The following is a 22,878-nucleotide window of genomic DNA, read 5'->3' on the forward strand; positions in this document are numbered from 1 at the left end:
TGTTGCATGTTACACCCTGGATACAGGTGTAACATGTAATATCTTATGGAAGGCGAACATATCCTTTAGGAGGACCTGCAAAAAGTCTACAACTGACTATAGAGGGGAGAAAATGCAAATATTTACTGACCTTTGCCCCGCAACTTTGGCCAAACAGTATTTACTGCATCCAGTCACTCTGCATCTCCAAAAGAATTGTGTACCCAACTGTTGTGGCTTTCCATTTCCTTCTTTTAGTTTCAAGGGATGGAACCCAGCACATCATTAGAGATCTTCAGGAAGAGGAACCTTTCTTTAAAGATCTGGGACTACCTCCTCTTCTGGATGTGCTAGCTATGCCTCTCCCTATACCCCATCCAGATCATATATCCCATGGAAGTTTCCATGAGCTCCTGAGATATATGTTGCCATTTAGGCTTTTGGATAATGTTCCTATTGTTAGTTTGGTCTTGCCTAGACATAAAAGTAGACAGTGTCAGTTAGTAGAGCAGTGGACAATGTCCGTAAGGCAGTGGACGGTGTGTGGACAGTGTCAGTAGGGCAGTGGATGGTGTGTGGACAGTGTCAAAAGGGCAGTGGATGGTGTCAGTTGGGCAGTTGACATTGTCAGTAGAGCATTGGATGGTGTCCATAGGGCAGTGGATGGTGTGTGGAGAATGGATCCTGTCAGTAGTTTTTTATTTGTTTCTATTTTATTTTTTACAATTTTTTCATAATTTTTTAACAATTTCATTTTTTTTTTTTACAATTTTTTAGAAGCCCCATTGGGGGGCTTTATTGAAATATCAGGGGTCTAAACAGACCTCTGATGTCTCAAGTTTGAGACAGTGGACAGTGAATGAATGGGAAGTGCTCTGTGCTGAGCGGTTTCCAGTTCATTCACAAACTGAAGCATAGAAAACATAGTAAAAACACTTCTTTCTCAGGATGCCACTCGAGAGCAACTATTTAAAGCTCTAGAGGAATATTTGAGTTTGAACATTGGAACTGTAACCAAGGTGTCCACTCTGTGGGAAGCACATAAGGCATTCTTTGAGATCAATGTATATCTGCTGTGGTCACCTTGTTACATACTCAAAATAAAGCACTTGATGTGACTAAAAGTGATTTTGGAGTAAACAAAAATGTTATGAATAACAAACTTCCCTTGCTTTAAAAAAAAGGACCAGGTGGGTTTTGTCCTTACTCATCAAGCTAGAGATAACAACATGAAACAAGCAATTGGCCTGGTTAATGTGGTGATTAAGAGGAACTCTTCAGCAATGTTATTAAACTTGAATGCCGAAAAAAGCATTTGATGGATTAAGTTGGCCACTTATATTTTCAACCCTACAATGTTTTGAATTTTGAGGACCATTTCTCCAAGTTCTTACATCCTAGGTCAAACTCCCTCATTCAATAAATGACCAATGTATAACAGTACTATACAGGGATGCCCCTCTTACCCCTATTATTCATATTATGTCTACAACTTCTAGCTGAAGTAGTACGCTATCACAAAGAGAATCACAAAGACATACATACTGATTATATTCTTTTTACCCTCACAGAACCCCATATTTCACTCCCAAACCTACATGCTTTATTGGATGCCTTTAGTATTATATCTGCCTGTAAATAATACCACAACAATGGACGCCTTACCTGTCTATATAATGTTGCTCCAGATCAGTTTGCAGGCCTACAAGCTAACTATCCTTATCATTGATGCTCTCATTCTATGAAATAGGCATTCTTATTAGCATCATACTCAACTCCTTATAAGGCTAATTTTCCTTCTCGGTTCCAGGAGATCTCTAAGTTGCTTCGACAGTGGAACGCATATAATATATTTTTACTAGGCAGCATTAACTTTCTTAAGATATCTCTTCTCCCAAAACTTCTCAACTTATTTGAGACCTTCCTGGTCCTTGTTCCTATGTCACAACTATATAGCTTACAATGGTCCTTTAATAAATTAATTTGGCATAATTAAGCTCATAGGATAGCTTCAGAGGAGGCCTAGGAGTTCCAGATATAATTAAATATTATTACTTCTTCCATTTATGCTACATCCCATCTTGATCAACCCAACACCCACCAAATCTGTTGTCTGAAATAGAAACTGGGCAAATATATCCAATACATTTATGTTCTTTGATTTGATCTATACTGAAACCTGGATATAGATTGCTGAACCACATTTTTCTGGGACCAATATTTTTTATTGTGAAGATATTGCATACATGTGCACAGAAATTTTCTCTCATCTCTTCCTGATCAGCATTATTTAGGCCTCTTACACACGATACTCCTGTTTGAGCATCTCCTTTTGGCCTCTTGCACACAATACTCCTGTTTGAGCATCTACTTTTTCCAGATGTTTTTCTTTTTGTATGTATTTGTGCATATTTGTGCGTATTTGCGTGCAATGAGGCTTAAATTACTGACCAAAAATGCAGATTTTTCTATTTTGTTCTTACTGAAGAATGCACAGCGCTTGTTTATGCACCTGTGTGCACAGGCACATTACAGTTCAAGGGGGCTGTATTTTAGCTCAGAAAAAAAAAAAGAAGCTGTACTGAACTTTTTCAAGCTGCAAGATGCTCCAACAGGAGTATCGTGTGCAAGAGGCCTTAATGTTCTCTTTAACCCAGCAATCCTACACATCCTGTTGAGATTGCTTATGATGCCCTGGGCTCAAGCCGCCTTATTTCAGTTAACCCAGTGACTTGTAAAATATGCTCCTTTAAGGAGCTTCGGACTAATAGTGTACAAGGTGCATTCACACTTGTTTTCATCTATATTCAAAACTCTCCACAAGGCCCTCACCATGACTGGAGATTATCACCTCTACATGAGAAATTGGAAACATGTTCTTCAACAATCCATCTAATGTTCTAAATGGGCCAAAATATGTGATACAGTGGCTAAGTCTTCCCTTTGTGTCCTGTATATAGAAAATATTTACAAAATGGTTTGGTATAACACTCCTGATGTACTTGTGTATAACCCAGAGGTTTCAGAGATGAGCTGGAGATGTGGGATAGAAAGAGGCTCCCTATTTCATACTCTTTGGCAATTCTCCTTGAGCTAACCTCTCTGGACCTGTGTTCAGCAGCTCTGGAGGTCTTACCCTAGAGACCCTTTTCTGCTATTTACTCAGATTGCCATTTTTGGGCATCCCATAACCAGTGGCGGCCCGTGCATAGGGGGCGCCAGGGCGCCGCCCCCCTACCCCTAAAAAAAAAAAGAAAAAAAAAAAAAAAAAAAAAAACAAAACGAACAAATAAAGTTGTTCAAAAAAAAAAATTGGGTTCGCCGGCCTGAACCCAAGGAACTGGTGGCTGGGGGGGGGGGGGTTACGTCCCAGAAGAGGCGCCGATTGGCTGCCTTCTGGGGGGGTAGGGGGGTATCCTGGGCGCAAGTCTTTGCGGTTGGACACCCCCACTTTCTGATATCCTGGCTGTGATTGGTCCAGTCTACAGCCTGGACCAATCATCATCCAGGATATCGCTGACGTCGCAATGGGGGCGGTGCCGGTGTGTGCGTCAGTCACTCACCGTCACCGCCGCTCAGAGAAGAGGAGAGGCCGCCCGCCCGCCGGTTCCCGCCGCCGAGATGACGAGGGAGACGGACCTGCCGCAGAAGAGGAGGAAGAAGCTGACTGACAATGCTGTGGCGCTCTGCAATCATTGGGGGACAATGCTGGCGCTCTGCAATCATTGGGGGACAATGCTGGCGCTCTGCAATCATTGGGGGACAATGCTGGTGCTCTGCAATCATTGGGGGACAATGCTGGCGCTCTGCAATCATTGGGGGACAATGCTGGCACTCTGCAATCATTGGGGGACAATGCTGGCACTCTGCAATCATTGGGGGACAATGCTGGCACTCTGCAATCATTGGGGGACAATGCTGGCACTCTGCAAACATTGGGGGACAATGCTGGCGCTCTGCAGTCATTGGGGGACAATGCTGTGGCGCTCTGCAATCATTGGGGGACAATGCTGGTGCTCTGCAATCATTGGGGGACAATGCTGGCGCTCTGCAATTATTGGGGGACAATGCTGTGGCACTCTGCAATCATTGGGGGGCAATGCTGTGGCGCTCTGCAATCATTGGGGGACAATGCTGTGGCTCTCTGCAATCATTGGGGGACAAAGCTGTGGCGCTCTGCAATCATTGGGGGACAATGCTGTGGCACTCTGCAATCATTGGGGGACAAAGCTGTGGCGCTCTGCAATCATTGGGGGACAATGCTGTGGCGCTCTGCAATCATTGGGGGACAATGCTGTGGCGCTCTGCAATCATTGGGGGACAATGCTGTGGCGCTCTGCAATCATTGGGGGACAATGCTGTGGCGCTCTGCAATCATTGGTGGACAATGCTGTGGCGCTCTGCAATCATTGGGGACAAGGCTGTGGCGCTCTGCAGTGATTGGGGACAATGCTGTGGCGCTCTGCATTGAAAGGGGCTCGCACGCTGAACTCTGCATTGATGGGGCACGGAACAGTTGCATTGAAGGGGGCACGCACGCTGAACTCTGCACAGTGTTTATTGCATTGAAGGGGGCACAGCACAGTTGCATTGAAGGGGGCATACACGCTGAACTCTGCATTGTGGGGGCACAGCACAGTGTTCATTGCATTGAAGGGGGCACAGCACAGTTGCATTGAATGGGGCATGCACGCTGAACTCTGCATTGTTGGGGCACAGCACAGAGTTCATTGCATTGAAGGGGGCACAGTGTTTATTGCATTGAAGGGGGCACAGCACAGTGTTTATTACATTGAAGGGGGCACAGCACAGTGTTTATTGCATTGAAGGGGGCACAGCACAGTGTTTATTGCATTGAAGGGGGCACAGCACAGTGTTCATTGCATTGTGGGGGCACAGCACAGTGTTTATTGCATTGAAGGGGGCACAGCACAGTGTTTATTGCATTGAAGGGGGCACAGCACAGTGTTTATTGCATTGAAGGGGGCACAGCACAGTGTTGCATTGAAGGGGGCATGCATGCTGAACTCTGCATTGTTGGGGCACAGCACAGTGTTCATTGCATTGAAGGGGGCATAGCACAGTGTTTATTGCATTGAAGGGGGCACAGCACAGTGTTTATTGCATTGAAGGGGGCACAGCACATTGTTCATTGCATTGAAGGGGGCACAGCACAGTTGCATTGAAGGGGGCATGCACGCTGAACTCTGCATTGTGGGGGCACAGCACAGTGTTTATTGCATTGAAGGGGGCATAGCACAATGTTCATTGCATTGAAGGGGGCACGCACGCTGAACTCTGCATTGAAGGGGGCATGTACACTGGTCTCTGCATTGAAAGGGGGCATGTACGCTGGGCAATGCATTGAAAGGGGGCATATACCATCTCCAGTACCATGACCTGTGACATGCCTATACCATATCTGTGCCATGCCTATACCATCACCTGTGCCATGCCTGTACCATCACCTATGCCATGCCTATACCATCACCTGTGCCATGCCTGTACCATCACCTATGCCATGCCTATACCATCACCTGTGCCATGCCTGTACCATGACTTCAAAGTCACGCAATTTTTTACTGCGTTTTTTGACGCGAAGCAATACCTATTACATTTTTCTTTTTGCGCCCCCCCAAAAATTTTGAGCACCAGCCGCCACTGCCCATAACTATCCAAAAAACTAGCTTCTCACATTCTAACAGCTGCCAGAAAGCTCATACCTTTACAATGGCAGATCAGTAAGACATCACCCAATACCCAGCTTCTGTTTATTGTTGCTGATATAATACACCCCCCCCCCCCATCTGATGCTTCTCTCTAATGCTTACTTCTTCAATTTCTATCTACAGCCTGAACAATTTCTGACATATCTAGTGTATATTTATAAGTATGTATATCATATTAGTTTTAACTACATTCGGTTTTTATATTTGATTTAACTACTTACAAGTTTACAAGTTAAAATCTGTATTTTTTGCTAGAAAATACTTAGAACCCCCAAACATTATATATATATATATATATATATATATATTTTAGCAGAGACCCTAGAGAATAAAATGGAGATCATTGCATTATTTTATGTTACACCGTATTTGCGCAGAGGTCATACAAACGCAATTTTTTTGGTAAAAATACACTTTTTTAAATTTAAAAATAAGAAAATAGTAAAGTTAGCCCAATTTTCTACAATGTGAAAGAGAATGTTACTCTGAGTAAATTGATACCTAACATGTCATGCTTCAAAATTGCGCACACTCATGGAATGGCTACAAACTTTGGCACTTAAAAATCTCCATAGGCAACGTTTTATAAATTTTTACAGGTTACAAGTTTAGAGCTACAGAAAGGGTCTATGGTGAGAATGTTTGCTCTCACTCTAAGTATCGTGGCGATACCTCACATGTGTGGTTTGAACACTGTTTACATATGTGGGTGCTTCTGTGCACAAGCTTTACTTTTTTTTTTTTCTTATTTATTTTACCTTTTAATTTTTTATTTTTTACACTGTCCCTTTAAAAAAAAATGTTTTAATCACTTTTATTCCTATTATAAGGAATGTAAACATCCCTTGTAATAGAAATAAGCAGGACAGGTCCTCTTTAATGTGAGATCTGGGGTCAAAAAGACACTACAAAAAAAAAAATGCCATTTTGTTTCTGCAAGAAAAAAATTACCTCTTAAGGCCATTGGGAGGAAGCAATGTATGACGTCTCTTCAGTCCTCCAAGGCCATAGAGGCGAAAGGGGGCCATCTTGCCCTCACTCCTCTTCCTCCCTAGGACTACAACAGACTGGATCATTTTCCCCACTACCGATGGCTTCATTAAGCAGGGAAAATTACCGAGAAGCCACGAGAGAGGGGTGGGCACCTATCCCATCGCCCATAAAAGTGATCCCACGGTGAATACGCCGCTGGGACCACTTTTATGCAAAAGAGAACCGCTGGCCATGTAAAAAAATACCAGATAGCTGCCATAACACCGGTATTTACGTGAAAGTACCGACACACGATGTGTAGTCCAAAAGTTGTAATCTGGGATTCTCTCAGTCCTATTTTCTTAACTAAACTTTATTTCTACTGTATATTAACAGTTCTGAAATGCTATGATCATGATTAAGCCTAGCCCTACTCTGGATCATATTAGAGATATACACTGCTAAAAAAAATTAAAGGAACACTTTGAAAACACATCAGATCTAAATGGGGAAAAATCTCATGCTGGGTATCTATACTGATATGGACTGGGTAATGTGTTAGGAGCGAAAGAATGCCACATCGTTTTATTTAAATGAAAATGATCATCTTACAGAGGGCTGCATTCAAAGACACCTTGAAAATCAAAGTGAAAAAAATGATGCAGCAGGCTAGTCTGTTTTGCTAAAATTTCATTGCAGCAATTTAAAATGGTACTCAGTAGTTTGTATGGCCCCACGTGCTTGTATGCATGCCTGACAATGTTGGGGCATGTTCCTAATGAGACGACAGATGGTGTCCTGGGGGTATTTCTTCCCAGATCTGGACCAGGGCATCACTGACTGAACAGACTGAGGTGCAACCTGGTGGCATCGGATAGACCAAAATATAATTTCCCAGTGGTGTTCTATTGGATTTAGGTCAGGCGAGCATGGAGGCCTTTCATTGGTATCAATTCAATTGGTATCAATTCCTTTATCCTCCAGGAACTGGCTGCATACTCTCGTCATTTGAGGCTGGGCATTGTCATGCACCAAGAGGAACCCAGGACCCACTTCACCAGTGTAGGGTCTGACAATGAGTCCAAAGGGTTCATCCTGATACCAAATGGCAGTCCGGGTGCCATTGACTAGCCTGTAGAAGTCTGTGCATCCCTCCATGGATATGCCTCCCCAGACCATCACCACCAAACTAGTCATGCTGAATGATGTTACAGGCAGCATAACGTATTTGATGGCTTTCTCCAGACCCTTTCATGTCTGTCACAAGTGCTCAGGGTGAACCCGCTCTCATCTTTGAAAAGCACAGGGCACCAGTGGCAGACCTGCCAATTCTGGTGTTCAATGGCAAATGCCAATCAAGCTCCACAGTGCTGGGCAGTGAGCACAGGGCCTACTAAAGGACATTGGGCCCTCAGGCCACCCTAATGAAGTCTGTTTCTGATTGTTTGGTCACAGTCATTTACACCAGTGGCCTGCTGTAGGTCATTTTGTAGGGCTCTGACAGTGCTCATCCTGTTCCTCCTTACATGAAGGAGCAGATACCAGTCCTTCTAAAGAGTTAGGGGCCTTCTATGGCCCTGTCTAGCTGTCCTAGATTAATTGCCTGTCTTCTGGAATCTCCTCCATGCTCTTGAGACTATGCTGGGAGACACAGCAAACCTTCTGGCAATGGCACGTATTGATGTGCCATTTCGGAGGAGTTAGACTGCCTGTGCAACCTCTGTAGGGTCCAGGTATTGTCTCATGCTACCAGTAGTGACACTGACCCTTTGCCAAATGCAAAACTAGTGAAAAACAGTCAGAAAAGATGAGAAGGTCAAAAAATGTCAGTGGCCTTCACCTATAAAACCCATTCCTATTTTGGAGGTTGTCTCATTGTTGCCCATCTAGTGCACCTGTTGTTCATTTAATTAACCCTTCTACTACTTAACTGACCAGATCAATATCCCAGGAGTTTAATTGACTTGATGCTACACTAGGATTAGAAAGTGTCCCTTTAATTTTTTTTGAGCAGTGTATATTTAGATATTCTAATAACGTTTTGCTAAAGTTTCTTATTGAGATTTTGTAAATTATTAACATAGATTGTACTTTATTTATTTTGTACTAATCTCTGTCTATTTTGCTACTCTGGGACTGTTATGCTTTAACAGTTGTTTTTTCTTTTGTATTCTTGTTTTGAAAACCAATATGCAATACAATTATACTGCTTGCTAAATACCTCAGAGACAGGGTTCTTTGCATGAACCGTAGATATAGCCCATGTCGCAATGATGCAGATGAATATTAGGAATCTTTGGCTCTGTCTTCATTTTGGGCCTTATTTTGCTGAATCTGATTAATCTGCATTAAAAGACAAACCTTATATGATAATACATTTTGTGTTCTTTACAGATAACTTTCAGGGCTGCTTTATAAGCAGAATGTAGACAAAGTAACTTATAAATGAAGTGTAAATTATGTCATTGTACTATATCAGTGACAAGGAAATGAATTGCAGCAACCCTAAGTAACAAAGTGAAGGCTAGACCATAATGTGCTTAAACTATTTGCTCTTTTATTTTACTTAGCATTAATATTTTTGTTAAACATTTTGTACTCAGGTTAGTTGCTTTCATTTTGGACAGCATGTTATATTCCCTTTGTTAGCTATCACACTATTTATTTGACTTTCTACAATTTACATTGTGTACTCATTTAGACTAATTTACTAAGGTTAATAGAGACAGTGCTTATTAGCAATTTCACATTTAGCTTGGCTGCTTGGGCTACATAAGTCATTTGATAGCTGTTAAAGGTGATCATTAAACACTTTGCCATCCACATCTCATCTGTACAAAGTTCAGAAATATAGATCCATTTAGAAGAGCTTTTAAATCTCAATTGTAGCCGAAAGTTGTTTCTTTATGTTATGGGTAAAGTAGGAAAAACTGGAGAATCAACATTTTTTTTCTGTATGTGTCCCTGCTGGTGGATGTATTTCATCTTAAATTCTTTAAATCTCTAGTACACATAATATCACCTCATCAGGAATCAATTTATACTTTTTTCTCCTCTAGGACACCTACCAACACCCACAGAAACCAGTATCAGGAACATGTCATCAGACACAATCACTACTGTACTACTTTAGTAACACTACTAAAAATATGTCTGAAGACATAATCTGTACCATACTGACACTGCCAGAAATGTCCACAGATACACGCACTACCACACTGAAACTACCAGAAACATGTCCATAAATACAATCATTACTATACTGACACTACCAGAAACATGTCCATAAATACAATCACTACTATACTGACACTACCTGAAACATGTCAATAAATACTATCACTACTATACTGACACTACCAGAAACATGTCCATAAATACAATCACTACTATACTGACACTACCAAAAACATGTCCATAAATACAATCACTACTATACTGACACTACCAGAAACATGTCCATAGATACAATCACTATTATACTGACACTACAAGAAACATGTCCATAGATACAATCACTACTATACTGACACTACAAGAAACATTAGATAAAAACAGGTATATACTGCGCTAGATCAAAGAAAAATAGTGTTTTGATATTACCAGCTGCTAGCATAAGAAAGTTGTTGTACCTCAACCCAGTAGAATGAAAACAAGAGTATGCAGCGCTTGGTGGAAAACACAAAAAAATGAGCAATCTATATTAGATATATAGTGTCACAATATATCAATGTACACTAGAAAAACAGTGAAAGAAGAGTCCGTGGAGAGGAAAAACGTCCAACAGGAAGCTCAGGTGGTGTGTTGAATAGATGTGACCTTCACCAAAACACCCAAAGTAATAGCCTCTTACCAGACTTATATGATCCCCATGACAGAGATCATATAGCGCTTTCAACAAGGGCTCCTCACACTCCACAGCACTCCTCGATTCCTGTACATGTAAAGGATCACCTCCAGCAAAGAACTGCCTTAGTACCATCAAACAATATCCTCTCGTGGGGACATATAGTCATGTCACATGTAGGAAAAAGAGACCTCGCATGGTGTAATACGTTCAAGATATTACTTTAATAAGAAGTAGATTTTACACTCACATGTGAATCATGACATATAGGCATCAAGTTATGGTCTTGCGGGGATCTCCAGATGAAATGTGCGGTAGCTGCATCCCGGTCTCCTGAGTGAAGTAACAGGACACTAAAGGGTGTGCATAAAGCAGACGATCACCGGTCCCCTACCGGTTTCATCAAAGTATGACATCATCAGGGGGCCCCTGATTGTGCCTACAGACACAATTTGTACCACACTGATACAGTTAGAAACAAGTCTAAAGAAACAATCATTACCCTAGTTAGACTACCAGAAACTTGTCTACAGATGCAATCACTACTATTTGTGACTACTAGAAACATGCCACAAAAATGTAAAATGCAACATACTGCAAACATTTAAAAGCATATTGTCATCCATGGTTTTAGCCAACAATGTTGAAAACCATGGACGACAATATGCTTTTAAATGTTTGTAATATGTTGCGTTTTGTACAATACATTTTTCTTATATATTTTACATTTTTGTGGCATGTCTCTTTAAAAGTCCCCTGGGCAATGAATTTTGTTTTTGAATGTGCAATTTGGAACTGAGACGCACCTATATCTCATGCATACCAGCTTTATTTATGTATACTAGAAACATGCCTGCAAACACAATCAGTACTATACGGAGACATCAAAAAACATGTCCACAAATACAATCACTGCCATACTGACGCTACTAAAGACACGTCCTGGGGCATAATTAGTATTGTACTGACAAAAAATGTTCACATACACCATCAGTTCTGTACTTACTTTACCAGAAAGAAGTCCACGGACACAATCAGTAGAAAACTGACACTATCAGAAACATGTCCACAAGAACAATTAGTACTATTCTAAAAATACCAGAAACATGCCCACAGGCACGATTGGTACTGTATTGACACAACCAGAACCAGAAACATGTAAGCAGACACATTTAGTATTGTACTTACATTAACAGCAACATGTCATCAGACACAATCAGTACTCTTCTAACACATCTAGAACCATGTTTTCAGACCCAATGGGGTTGATTTATTAAAACTGTACAAAATCTGGTGCAGCTCTGCATAGAAACCAATCAGCTTCCATTTTTTTTTTTCAAAGCTTAATTAAACAAGATGAAGTTAGAAGCTGATTGGCTACCATGCACAGCTGCACCAGGTTTTGTATTCTCTAGTTTTAGTAAATGAACCCCAATAATTCCTGTACTAATACTACCAGAAACAAGTCTGCAGACACAATACCATTCTGACAATCCCAGCATTGAACTTGGGGCAGTGAAGGAAAGGTGCTATTGGGATGTGGGAATTTAAAGAAATACTGTTGCTTTGACATGAATGAGCAAATAGGTTTTCTTTATGGAGAATTAATACAATTGTTTTGTTCCTGGGTTGTATATTATGGAAAAACAATGTCCCAGGTTTGTCCTGAAGCTAAACACAGAGAAATCATTTTACATCCCAAGTAAAGCTACTTATAGTGTAAGTAACCCTAGCAATGAACTAATCCTATTTACTTCCATTGTTTAATTTGAAATCTATTTAAATTAGGTAGAACAATTGCTACCAAAATAAATATTCATACAAAATATATTTCCATATCTTGGCTTGTAGTACATACAGTATCTTCTACATAACTCCATGACAAATTAAAATTCTATGTGCTTAGAAATTTAGCATTGGTGGTGAGACAAAGGCAAGTGAAATGTTTTTTCCTCCATTTTTAAACAAGGTCACACTAAACTGTAGAGCTTAATAAAATGTTCATCAGTTTTATTGTTATACCTGTAGACTATTTCAAATCACTTCCACATAACAGACCGTTGCCGGCTGAAAAAAATGGTACCAGGATCATGCAGCTGCAGCCATGTTCTTGGTGTTAAGCACGTTCATATATGTATGTCAGGTGGGAAGTGGTTAAAAGATGGATTAAGGGTATAAATTAGGCTTAATAGGTTGGGATTAGTGGTAGGTTAAAATTGACTTTGCGCTGTCAATACAGGGTCAAATTTAGGATGATTGTAATCTGTTAAAAATGCCTTATACTTTTTCTTCCAATGGCTGTGTTTTAAAATGTTACTAGGTTGCTGATATAACTTCACTTCTGGGTGTGTCATACTCATTTTCCCCTGCCACACACTGTTTTCTCTTCCACCAGCTTGTAAAAAAAAAAAAAACAATGCCTTACATAACATACTGCTCTTTACCTCCATTCATTTAGGTTGTTACATCATTCCCCAGAAGTTAAAGCCATCTTTCATAAAGCTATGTGGGTGTATGGTTAAGAAAAGCTATGCAAATTGGCAAAATGCCATTTTTACTGTACACAAAAGATCATGTCTTAATATGCACAAACATTTGGATATTTTTCTTTGTACTTCTTTTCTAAGCAAAAATGACAGTTTTTATATATTATTCTGCATGGATATTTATTTCCAGATACATTTTCGGTATACCATCTGCAATAAACAGAACTGAACTAATTTACAATAGAGAAATAACGAATTGTTAGTGTCAAGGTGTATACTTTATTATAAAAAAAAGAAATCACAATATAAGAAATGAAAATAGTATTATGAAGAAAAAATATAATTATCTGTCAAACCTGATCAAATATAATTTAAACATGTCAGAAATCCAGTTGCACCTAAAACAAAAGCAATTTCATATCCCTTTTGTCAGAAATGTTCAGCTTTATATTTGCTCACATGAACAAGATTAATGAGATGGAGAGCAATAAAGATATGTGCTGATACATTTTACAAACAGTGTTGATATTTTGAATTGCCATACTAACATTAATACAGTACAAAATTGTGATTACCATTCAACCAGTTTTAGAACAAACCAGGAGCAAATATGAAGTTGTGAATTATACATTTAACATGAATTGGTTTGTGATGTTCATGCAAATTCATTTTTTTTTACAAAAGAATGAAACAAAACATATTGCTACCTTATAACATATTTTACCCTTTTTCTTTTTATAAGAGCAGATGTACCAGATTGATATCAGATCACCCCTGAGTATTTTAATTGCCTTAAATATTACTGATATCTTCATTTAATGAACTTACCTGCATATATTTCTTAAATTGCTATTTTCTTTTTTTTTTTTTATTGTTTACATTTTTTTTCCAAAAAAGCTTTATTGAAAAGTGAACATTGAAACAATTGTTTATATTTTTATGTGTATTCTCCAGGAATTCCTTTAGGTCCAAAGGAGAAGCTCGATATACCAGTACTATTTGCACCTGATACTATGAAGCTTTATGAGGCTTTAGTGGTTGTGCACATGGTAAAAGCAAATGGAAACAACTGGGAGCACAACAATGTTGAAGATTTAAGTAAAGAACTAAAAAGGTAAGTAGATTTCAGTATGTATGTAATCATTCCGCTAACGCAAGAAAGAAGAATAAATGGTAAGTGCCTTGCCATAAGTAAAAGCTAGCGTGAAAGCAAAGAAAGCTTTAAATATAATTTAAATTGTAGCTAAAGCCAAAACCTTTCTTTATAACTTGGATAAAGTAGGGAATGGTTAAAACCTTTTTGTTTAAAAAATAGTAGAAAGCAGGAGGAAATTACTCATAAATAAGGTAAATCCCCTTTTAGGCAGTTGGCATGTTAACAAGTGTCTCCATTTGACGATTTACCAAATATTCCTGTTTTGGTGAAAACTCAAATTTTGGATTGGTCACTAGGACAAAATATAGTGGGAAATTCTACCTAACAGGAACATAGACAACAATTAAAAGGTAACAAAAGATTGTCCATCCCTCATCACTGTATCCAAAACTAAAAAAAAAATGTACTGCATAGAATAAGTCCAATTGAACATGATTAGCTACTTCTTGCTTGGGGTTTAGCATGCACTGCACTTGATAGGAAAAAAGGCATAAAATTGACAAAAAAGCCACTTTGTCTAAATTATTTCAGTATGTTAGATAACATGAAGTGTTATTGAGTCTACTTTACATATGGCAGGCATGTTTATCGATCTGGTTTAGTTATACTTTGGTAAGTCTTAGGCTGATTAATGGACTGCTCCTTAACAAAATCTTATCTTCTGCTTGAAGAAAGCTGTAAACATCAATACCTAGTTGATACCTTGCAAAATATATTGTAAATATAACAGTAATAGCTTAACTCAGTTATCAGCTAATTAGCTATACTTCACTGCATTTGCATATAGAGCATTTGTTAGGTAATTATATTTTGTTGTTTTGTTTTGTTTTTTTTTTTTTGTTTTTTTTTATAGAGGGCATTTTTCAGTGCAATGTCTTCCATATCATTACAAGGGGTGTACTTATAAATTCCCTAGGTCAATGCAAATGATTGCACCTTGTGATAATGGGAACCATTGTCATCTGCTATGTTTTGTTATTATGAAAAATGATAAACATTAAAACCAGAATTCTTACCTAAAGTATCAAACAGTCTAAACTGCCTAATCTTTAAAACTAGAGTCTACAATGAAAGAGTGGATGCCAGCTGAAAATCTCAAGTCAGGTTTCAGTAGTTACATCCATATTATATTCCGTATGTTGCCAACTGCCAAAACTCAACATTTGGTTGCTAGGCTATGGAATGTTATTTAATGCTGTATATACCTAATTGTAGTGTATAATTAGCCAGTGAAAGTTTTGGGAATAAAATCAAATAAACATATAAAAAAATAAACTCTGAATATACTCTGTAGATCCATTTCAGCAGTCGGTGGCTGAAGCACTGATCTGTGTACTCTGACAGAGGGAATCCCTGCTTTCAGAATACAATAGCACAGTGGGGGTGACCCCTGCATCCAAATCGCTTGTGTAGATGCAGGGATCTGTGAGTTTTTTTTTAACCACTTAAGCTCCTGAAGATTTTACCCCCTTCCTGACCAGGGGGTATTTTGCGATTCGGCACTGCGTAACTTTAACCACTTAAGCCCCGGAAGATTTTACCCCCTTCCTGACCAGGGTTTTTTTTGTGATTTTTTACTGCGTGACTTTAACCACTTTACCACTGTGTACCGGAGTACTACTGCGGCAAAGTGGCTCGTTATCGTCTGACGACGTAGACCTACGTCGCCAGACTCCTCCCCTGTAGGCGGCGCGCTCCCGCTGTTTTCATTCACAGCAGGAGTCGGGCCAGGGGAGGAGCAGTGGCGATCGCCGCTGCTCTGCCGCGATCGTCGGGGAATCCAGTTTGGAGATCTGCCCGCCTGTGTAAACAGAGCGGGCGGATCTCCTAAGTGACAGGGACTGACAGATCGGAGTGTTCAGCATAGCTGGACATCCGATCTGTCCCTGTGTCACTCAGTCACCTCCCCCCCCACACGTTAGTAAGCACCAGGCATACATTAACCCCTCCCTCTCCAATAAAATTAACCCCTTCCCTGCCAGTGTCATTTTTACAGTAACAGTGCATATATATAGCACTGATTACTGCAGTAATGTCACTGGTACCCCCAAAAGTGTCAAAAATGTCAGTCAAGGGTCCAATCTGTCCGCCGCAATGTCGCAGTCCCGCAAAAAAAATCGCAGATCGCCGCCATTACGCGTTAAAAAAAAACCCACCAAAATGACAGAAATCTTTCCCATAGTTAGTAAACGCAATAACTTTTGCGCAAACCAATCAAAATACGCTTATTGCGATTTTTTTTTACCAAACATATGTAGCAGAAAACAAATTGGCCAACAATTAAAAAAAAAATTGGTTTTTACATCTTTTTTGGGGGGAATTTCATATAAAAAAATGTTAAAAATATTGTTATTTTTTCAAAATAAACGCTATTTTTGTTTATAGCGCAAAAAGTAAAAATCGCACAGGTGATCAAATACCACCAAAAGAAAGCTCAGTTTGTGGGAAAAAAAGGACGTAAATTTCGTTTGGGTACGGCGTTGCATGACCGCGCAATTGTCAGTTAAAGTCGCACAGCGCCGAATCACAAAAAGTGGCCCAGACGTAAGACAGCAAAATGCTCTAGTGGTAAAGTGGTTAACGGACAATTGCGCGGTCGTGCGACGCTGTACCTAAATGAATGTCCTTTTTTTTCCCACAAACAGAGCTTTCTTTTGGTGGTATTTGATCACCTGTGTGATTTTTTGATCATGCGCTATAAACAAAAAAAGAGCTTAAATTTTGCAAAAATAACAATATTTTTCACTTTTTTTTATATGAAATTCCCCCCCAAAAAAAATGTAAAAATCAAAATTTTTTAACATTTTCGGCCAATTTGTTTTAAGCTACATATGTTTGGTAAAAAAAAATCGCAAAAAGCGTATTTTGATTGGTTTGCGCAAAAGTTATCGCGTTTACTAACAAAGGGAAAGATTTTTGTCATTTTTGGTGTTTTTTTTTAACGAGTAATGGCGGCGATCTGCGATTTTTTTTGCGGTACTGTGACATTGCGGCGGACAGATCGAACCCTTGACTGACATTTTTGACACTTTTGGGGGTACCAGTGACATTACTGCAGTAATCAGTGCTATACATATGCACTGTTACTGCAAAAATGACACTGGCAGGGAAGGGGTTAACTGTATTGGACAGGGAGGGGTTAAGTGTGTCCTAGGGGCATGTTTCTAACTGTAGTGGGACAGGTCTACTATTGTAAAAACAGAGATCAACGGTTCTACATAGTAGAACCGTCTGATCTCCATTTTTACACAGGGGAGAATGACAGGCAGCTTGTTTACATAAGCCGCCCGCCTTTCTCCCGCTGTACCGACGATCGTAGTGTCACTGGCGGACATCGGGTCCGCCAGTCACATGCCCGCACTCCTCTGTGAACGAGCCTCAGCGGGCGCACGCCTCAGCGGGCACGCGCCTCAGCGGGCATGTGCTCGCCCGCTATTGGCTCAAAACCCAGTGACAGGCGAGCGACGTAGACCTACGTCACTCTGCCTGGCCGGGGCTGACTGCCGCAGTAAATATACTGTGCGCAGTCGGCAAGTAGTTAACGGACAATTGTGCGGTCGTGCGACGCTGTACCTAAACGAATTTGACGTCCTTTTTTTTTCCACAAATAGAGCTTTCTTTTGGTAGTATTTGATCACCTGTGCGATTTTTTGATCATGCGCTATAATCAAAAGAGCGACAATTTTGCAAAAATAACAATATTTTTCACATTTTTTATATGAAATTCCCCCAAAAAAATGTAAAAATCAAAATTCTTTTAAATTTTTGGCCAATTTGTTTTCTGCTACCTATGTTTGGTAAAAAAAATCACAATAAGCGTATTTTGATTGGTTTGCACAAAAGTTATTGCGTTTACTAACTAAGGGCAAGATTTTTGTCATTTTTGTTGTTTTTTTTTTAACGAGTAATGGCGGCGATCTGCGTTTTTTTGCGGTACTGCGACATTGCGGCGGACAGATCGGACCCTTGACTGACATTTTTGACACTTTTGGGGGTACCAGTGACATTACTACAGTAATCAGTGCTATACATATGCACTGTTACTGTCAAAATGACACTGGCAGGGAAGGGGTTAACTTTATTAGAGATGCAGTGACTATGTGTGTCCCTAGGGGCGTGCTTCTTACTGTGCAGGGATGTGGCTGTGTGTGTAAAAGCACAGATCAACGGTCCTACATAGCAGGACCGTTAGATCAGTGCTTTTACACAGGGAAGAATGACAGGCGGCTTTGTTTACATTAGCCGCCTGCCTTTCTCCCTTCACAGCGGACGATCGCGAGTGACCGGCGGACATTGGGTCCGCCGGTCACACGCACGGAGGTGTCCGTGAACGACCTGAGGCGGGAGCGTGCCTCTGGCGCGCACACCCGCCCGCTATTGGCTCCCAGGCTAGTGACGTATATATATATACGTCACTTTGCCTGGCCGGGGCTGACCGCCGCAGTAAATAGTCGTGCGGCGGTCGGCAACCGGTTAAAGAAAAAAAAAATTTGTGTGTGTACCCAGTTTAAGACACAAAGTTGTAGGTGTTGATATTTAACTATCTGTAAGCTATTTGTTTGATCTACTCCAAGTATATAACAAGCACTGTTTCCTAGTAATTTGCTCTGAAATATATATATAAAACAAAATACATTTATATGTTTATTAATATTATTATTATGTTCTGTATTTTGGTGGATTCACATCCAGCCCAAAAGTAAATATTGCTTAATTAAGGAATACATTCAGAGTAGGTATTGCCATTTATATGAGTAAACCTGCATGTATGTTTTTGTTTTATTTTTTTTTATTAACTATTAAAAATAGTCATGTGCCAATTTTATTTGTAGCATATCAACAACTGAAGATGGAGCTATTTCTGGTATACGCTGGATTTACCCAGTTCATGGAATTCCAGAAGCGCAGCCATCAAAATCAACTCCAGGTATCTGAAAAAAAATATATAAAATATGAATACATATACTATACTGTACTGTATTGCAAAACATTTGTATATTTTTTCATTTCATGTAATTTTAAAAATAATGGACTAGATTATGCAAGAACAGGTATGAAGGTTTTGGGTGTCCTTATTCTCAGTATACACTTTCCTGTAAATATTGTAGGAAACAGCAAACAGTGGGTAAATGTAGGCTAAGCATGTCAAATTCAGTTAAGACAATGGGCCAAATCAAGGAGTATAAATCTTTGGCCACTTTATGTTGACTTATTTAATGTAGCCCTCTTTTGGATGGGGGGGGGGTAATGAAAAATAGCCCTCCCCAAATAGGATATCGAGCTAAACCTGTAGGTAAATAAGGGAAGCAGACCTTTGGAAGAGTGGGTTTGATAATTAAGTTGACAGTGCCTCCACCCAGGACAGAGCCTATATGAACATGGGGGATTACCTTTGTGAGAAATTAACCGGAACTACTGCAACCAGCATATAAAATGTCCATAGGTATAAAGATGCATACCAATAGATGCATACCAATAATTCTTGCTAAATTCCTACTAAATATAAAAGTTTAACCTGTATTGAGGTAATAAATAATAAAAAATGTAAATTTTAAATTGCGCCTTTTTGCGAAATTGTAAAAATCAAAACTGTATGCTTTCAGAGTTTGAAAAAGACCCCCCTGAACCACATTTTTTCTGAAAGCACATGACAAGCAGAATAAAAGAAAGGTGCTACTGATTTTTTAGGCCCCCACAGTAGTTGCACAACACAAATGTTTATCAAATCACTGTTTTTACTCAAAAAACACTAAAATACATATTACCATACAAAACGCAACATAACTTACAAAATTCCAGTTAAATTCCTAGTAAGTGCGTGTTCACATGGGGTGTAATAAAGCTCACATCCATGAAGGGTCATATGGAGAGCTGTGTTTACCCCCTGTGCAGGCAGTCCCATTCATGTCAACTGGGATGCAATGGCTGTAAGGACAGATTTGACATCTGTGAGGGTGCAGGTGCATGGCCCAAAATGCAGACAGTGTGAATTCAGGGACATGCACCCACACGGATGTCACGTTTGAAGCAGTGACTGTGTCCATACATCTGCTTTGTCCCACTTAGCATGAATAGGACTGCCTGCACAGGAATGCACAGAACACCTGTACATTCCCCGGCACCCGCTGTGTTGATGGGACTACCTTCATCAGGATGCATGGAACACTTCTGCATCACTGTGCAACTAAACACAGCCTCGTTGTAGTATGCCCTGCATGAATGAGGCCGTAGACTTTGTTTAGACTTGTAGTTGAGGGTTGTCAAAAATGTGCTGTTGAGCTGCGTTTTTGCCACCCACCAGCCATCCCCTCTTAAGGTGCAATAGGCAGCAGACAGGGGTGATTACAAGTTGCAGCTGCAATGCGTCTCTTTGTGGCCAGGGCAAAGTTGCTTTGCATCCACTGAACGCTACACATTCAAGTCAATGGAAAAGTGTCGCAACGACATGCAATTCATGTGGTTGTGGCGCATTTGCCAGGAAAAAAGAGGTTAAAACAAATGGTGAGAAAGCAGCAGATCTCTTCTTCACCACCTGTCAGTAGCCACTGGAGCCTGAACTTAATACAAATCAGGCTTCAGAGGCAAGGGAGACTTAGATTCATGTCTAAATCTACCCTTAGGCCCCTTCCGCAAGCTTGCTCAACAAGGAATCTGTCAATTGATCCCTGCTAAGTAGGCAGATGGCTGGTCTGTGTCCGTCCGGTTATAGAGAACAGATACAGACACAGCCCACTCTCCTCTATGGGCATGGGATATCAACAGACTATTGGTTCTCTATACGGATGGGGAACGGATCCCCATTTATCTGTTTTTAGCGGATCAGATTGGATGTAGGTGGGTGTAAATGCACATAAGTCCATTTATATCCGCCTCTCCTTAGAGGATAATGGAGAGTCTGATCGGGTCCGCCTAAAAAACTGACAGGCAGACCCATTCAGTCCGCTCATGCGAAAGGGGCATTACTTTGGTTTTTATATATACAGTATCTCACAAAAGTGAGTACAACTCTCACATTTTTGTAAATACTTTATTATGTCTTTTCATGTGACAACACTGAAGAAATTACACTTTGCTACAAAGTAAAGTAGTGAGTGTACAGCTTGTATAACAGTGTAAATATGCTGTCCCCTCAAAATAACTCAACACACAGCCATTAATGTCTAAACCGCTGGCAACAAAAGTGAGTACACCCCTAAGTGAAAATGTTCAAATTGGGCCCAATAAGCCATTTTCCATCCCCGGTGTCATGTGACTCAATAGTGTTCTAATGCCTCAGGTGTGAATGGGGAGCAGGTGTGTTAAATTTGGTGTTATCACTCTCACTCTTCATACTGGTCATTGGAAGTTCAACATGGCACCTCATGGAAGAGATCTCTCTAAGGATCTGGAAAAAATAATTGTTGCTCTACATAAAGATGGCCTAGACTATAAGAAGATTGCCTTGACCCTGAAACTGAGCTGCACCATGGTGGCCAATACCATACAGCGGTTTAACAGGACAGGTTCCACTCAGAACAGGCCTCGTCATGGTCGACCAAAGGGGTTGAGTGCACGTGCTCAGCGTCATATCCAGAGGTTGTCTTTGATAAATAGATGTATGAGTGTTGCCAGCATTGCTGCAGAGGGGGAAGGGGTGGGGGGGTCAGCCTGTCAATGCTCAGTCCATACGCCACACTGCATCAAATTGGTCTGCATGGCTCTCATCCCAGAAGGAGGCCTCTTCTAATTATGATGCACAAGAAAGCCTGCACAAGAAAGCCTTGCGGAAGACAAGCAGACTAAGGACATGGATTACTGGAACCATGATCTGTGGTCTGATGAGACCAAGATAAACTTATTTGGTTCAGATGGTGTCAAGTGTGTGTGGCGACAAGCAGGTGAGGAGTACAAAGACAAGTGTGTCTTGCCTACAGTTAAGAATGGTGGTGGGAGTGTCATGGTCTAGGGCTGCATGAGTGCTGCCGCCACTGGGGAGCTACAGTTCATTGAGGGAACCATGAATGCCAACATGTAATGTGACATACTGAAGCAGAGCATGATCCCCTCCCTTCAGAGGCTGGGCTGTAGGGCAGTATTCCAACATGATAACCGCCCCAAACACACCTCCGAGACGACCACTGCCTTGCTAAAGAAGCTGAGGGTAAAGGTGATGGACTGGCCAAGCATGTCTGCAGACCTAAGCCCTATTGAGCATCTGTGGGGCATCCTCAAATGGAAGGTAGAGGAGCGCAACATCCACCAGCTCTGTGATGTCGTCATGCATGAGCGGAAGAGGACTCCAGTGGCAACCTGTGAAGCTCTGGTGAACTCCATGTCCAAGAGGGTTAAGGCAGTGCTGGAAAATAATGGTGGCCACACAAAATATTGACACTTTGGGCCCAATTTGGACATGTTCACTTCAGGGTGTACTCACTTTTGTTGCCAGCAGTTTAAACATTAATGGCTGTGTGTTGAGTTATTTTGAGGGGACAGAAAATGTACACAGCTATACAAGCTGTACACTCACTACTTTACATTATAACAAAGCGTCATTTTTTTCAGTGTTGTCACATGAAAAGATAAGCATATATATATATATATATACACAATATATACAGCATATATATATACACTACCAGGCACAGTTCTATTTTTTATATTTTTTATTAACTTTTTTTTTTTGAAGGGGAGGGGGCTTTAGAGAGACATCAGGGGTCTAAACAGACCCCC

General features: G+C 40.5%; 1 protein-coding gene across 1 annotated transcript in view; it reads left to right on the top strand.

The window, feature by feature from the left end:
* CFAP47 (cilia and flagella associated protein 47) overlaps positions 1-22,878 on the top strand; it is a 702,231-nt gene that overhangs the window by 620,952 nt on the left and 58,401 nt on the right. The window contains exons 58-59 of the mRNA XM_082245539.1: positions 13,968-14,127; positions 19,002-19,096. Coding sequence (XP_082101665.1) covers positions 13,968-14,127; positions 19,002-19,096 — 255 coding nt within the window. The remainder of the gene's footprint in view (positions 1-13,967; positions 14,128-19,001; positions 19,097-22,878) is intronic.

The sequence above is a fragment of the Pelophylax lessonae genome (genome assembly GCF_965119305.1).
Source record: "Pelophylax lessonae genome assembly, chromosome: 2".
Taxonomy (NCBI): domain Eukaryota; kingdom Metazoa; phylum Chordata; class Amphibia; order Anura; family Ranidae; genus Pelophylax; species Pelophylax lessonae.